The sequence below is a fragment of the Apaloderma vittatum genome, unplaced genomic scaffold (assembly GCF_000703405.1).
Source record: "Apaloderma vittatum isolate BGI_N311 unplaced genomic scaffold, ASM70340v1 scaffold42374, whole genome shotgun sequence".
NCBI classification, from domain to species: domain Eukaryota; kingdom Metazoa; phylum Chordata; class Aves; order Trogoniformes; family Trogonidae; genus Apaloderma; species Apaloderma vittatum.
The window spans coordinates 851-3,810 of NW_009711759.1; the positions used below are offsets into that span (position 1 = coordinate 851).

Genomic DNA, 2,960 nt, shown 5'->3' on the forward strand with positions numbered 1-2,960 from the left:
GGCAAAGCAATTCTTTGATGTATTTTTGAACATAACATTTTCTGGCCAGACAGAGCATCTCAGACTCTTTTTGTGTATGTACCATGGCATTTGGCATTGTCCCACTGCAGAAGCCACAGAATGGAAGCAACGGTATTTTGTAAAAGAATAGTAATTTCTCTAATGGTCTGAAAGGGGAAAAAAGGTAATGATAATCTAGATACAGTGATGAAAGAACCTCACAAAAAGCTGAAGCATACTCCTCTGTCTCTGCATTTTCCATAAGAGCAGTCAACAAAATAAATCAGTATCAAGGAAAACGTTTCATTTGCAAACAAGCACTCAAAGCCATCCACCAAACTGCAGTTTGTTTGGTAAATAGACTCTGGAAAGGTAATCTGATGAAAGAGAAGTTAAAACTTGAATTTCAGCCTTCAGTTTAGATGCTGCCATAATTTCCAGCTAAAAAAGAGAACAGATTAATGTGTGATGCTGTAACAGCCTGATGTAAGGTTAGGTAATTATTTAAGAATTGTGGGCTGTGCATGTAGAACTGTAAAGTCAGAATTACTGGAAATGGTGCTGCAAAATCCCTGTCCCTGCGCTGAGATTCACTTTATGGTATGTTCGTGTGTTCTCTCGTGCATATCTCACAGTAACACAAACAATTTATGAGAGGAGTATAAGCAGGAAGGAGAAGGCACACACTACTTTTTCTTCCTTCCTAACCATTTCACAATATATGCCTGCACTGAGATAGAAGCTTTAATAACTACAGGCAAGATTAGGGGCCTAGTACTAGTAACGCTGTAAGGCTTCCCCTACTTGTAAAGATGTAATACATTCTGTAATTTTTAGGAAGGCAGCAAAATCCCATGTGATCATCAGATTACCCGTGGCAGGAAAGCTTAAAATGCTGCCAGTTGTGGCCTGTGAACCACTGAGTGCCACTAATTCAGAGAGACATCCCAGGGCATGGGCTTTCTCAATCTTGTCTTTCTTTAGGGCTGCAAAACCTTACTGGTTCTGCTGTACTAATAGTTTGTCGTCATGAAGAGGTAACAGGATTGCAGACGATAGGGTTTGTTCTGTGGGGAGCAGGAAATAGGAAACAATAGCTTATACATACTTCTTTTCTCCACATTGGCTGACAAGCAATGTAAGGTCTCTTTTGTATACTTGCTAACTTATTTTGATCTCGCTTTGTGAATGGAATCAGTGCATCTTTGCGTATATTTAATCTGAAAAGAAAATAAAGTTGTTAAATTTTCTCCTATACTTAAAGAATATTTATTCCAACATTTCTTTATACTAAGCCAAAACAAGCACCAAGTCAGATTGCGTTTCCTGTCTGTGAGACAGAAGAATACTTCTGTTTCTGTTGGAGAAATAACTAACCTCTCCAGATCAGATGGAAGGAGACCAAGCCACTTTATAGATGGAACGGTGAGACGATGGGCCTCAAAAGACATTGACTGAAATAAGAAAGGTCAGCTATAACATTTAGTGACTTTTAGTTTGAAGTATTTGAGATATATGTGTTGCAAGGTCACGATCAGATTTTATAACAAAGGTAATTAGGTATTTTCGCTATCGGAATGGCACAGGAGAACCCAGGCGACAGAAGCCGGCCATATCCCCTGGCCAGGCGCCGTTTCTTCACTAAGATTTCCACCCTTCGGCCTATGACAGATTCCAGAACAGTCCCATTCAGGCTGACCCAGTCCGAACAGTTCTGGTTTGTTTTTTACAGGAAATATGTGTCTGATGCCAAAAAAAAAGAAGAAAAAAAGAAAAAAAGAGCTGGAAGGAGCAATGACAATCAAATTGGGAAATTTCTGGTATTTTCTGCTGGAAAGTACCACATCATATGAAGGTAGCCCGAACAAAGGTTAATCTGGTCTAGCACCATGGGTAGGGTACAGGAAGTATCTTAGGGAAAAGTGTAAAAACAGACAAGTGATTAATGTTACTTCTCAGAATATTCCTCCTGCTCCCAAGGGTTTATGACTCCAATTTTTTGAGCCAGAAGTGGTGGTGGAGTAATGTTTTTTTTTGTCAGGTTGCTTTTAGGATCCATGAAAACTTTTGTCATCTACAGCCCCCTACAGCAAAGTATCACAGTTAAATTACATGTTGTCTAAAGAAATACTTCCGTTCTTAGTGCTGAACTTGTCGTATTCTAGTTTCATTTGTTGCTCTGTAACTGAATAAAATAAGCTTTCAAAGGAATTTGACAATCTAATTTAATCCTGGAAGATGGGGTTTATCAGTTCACACACCCTTGTAGGAGAGCTGAAGTGTGACAGCTCACTTGAAAACTTGGGAGTTCTGACTCTCCAGATGTCCTTGAGGCAATGTTATAACATATATTTGAACTCTGACATCATTGATGTCTGAGTTTTCTGCACTTTTTTTTTGTGTTGGTTTTTTTTTTACTTTGGATGTTCTTTCTCCAGTGCTCTACTGAACAGATCACCCATCTGCTCCTGCCCTCTGCCTTCACCCTAGTCTGCCTGCCTTCCATATTGTCTTCCTGTACCTTGTCTTTCAGCAACATAATATAACGCTTCTCTCTTGTTCCCTTTGCCTCGTCTTCCGCAATGTTCCGTGCTCACCCATGTATCCAGAAGCAAATTCTCACCCCAAAACAAAATCTTTACCAACACAACATGATTTTGTGGAGAATCACCCGTCTCACAAATTATGTCTTCCTCTTCCCAAGGTCTCTCCGGGCTTCATTTCTCTTCTAAGCCAGAAACAAAGTAAAACAGAAACACTTTTCTGCTTGGACTGCCTGAAAACTGCCTGTGCAGCAGGGAAAACTGTGAAATATAGTTCAGTGAAACACCTGTCATTGTTATTTTTGTTACAGGAAGAAGCAGATACACGGGGTCTAAAAACTCTGGTTTTGTGTTGAAACAAAATGATAAAGGGCGGTAACTGTTCTGAAAAAAAAGGGTATAACACGTCATACATTC

At 39.6% G+C, this 2,960-nt stretch overlaps 1 protein-coding gene across 1 annotated transcript in view; it reads right to left on the minus strand.

The window, feature by feature from the left end:
• Positions 1-321: 321 nt before the first annotated feature.
• Positions 322-2,960, minus strand: part of SPO11 (SPO11 meiotic protein covalently bound to DSB) — a 12,870-nt gene continuing 10,231 nt past the window's right edge. The window contains exons 11-13 of the mRNA XM_009867725.1: positions 1,378-1,454; positions 1,109-1,220; positions 322-441 (exon numbers count right to left, since the gene is read on the minus strand). Coding sequence (XP_009866027.1) covers positions 322-441; positions 1,109-1,220; positions 1,378-1,454 — 309 coding nt within the window. The remainder of the gene's footprint in view (positions 442-1,108; positions 1,221-1,377; positions 1,455-2,960) is intronic.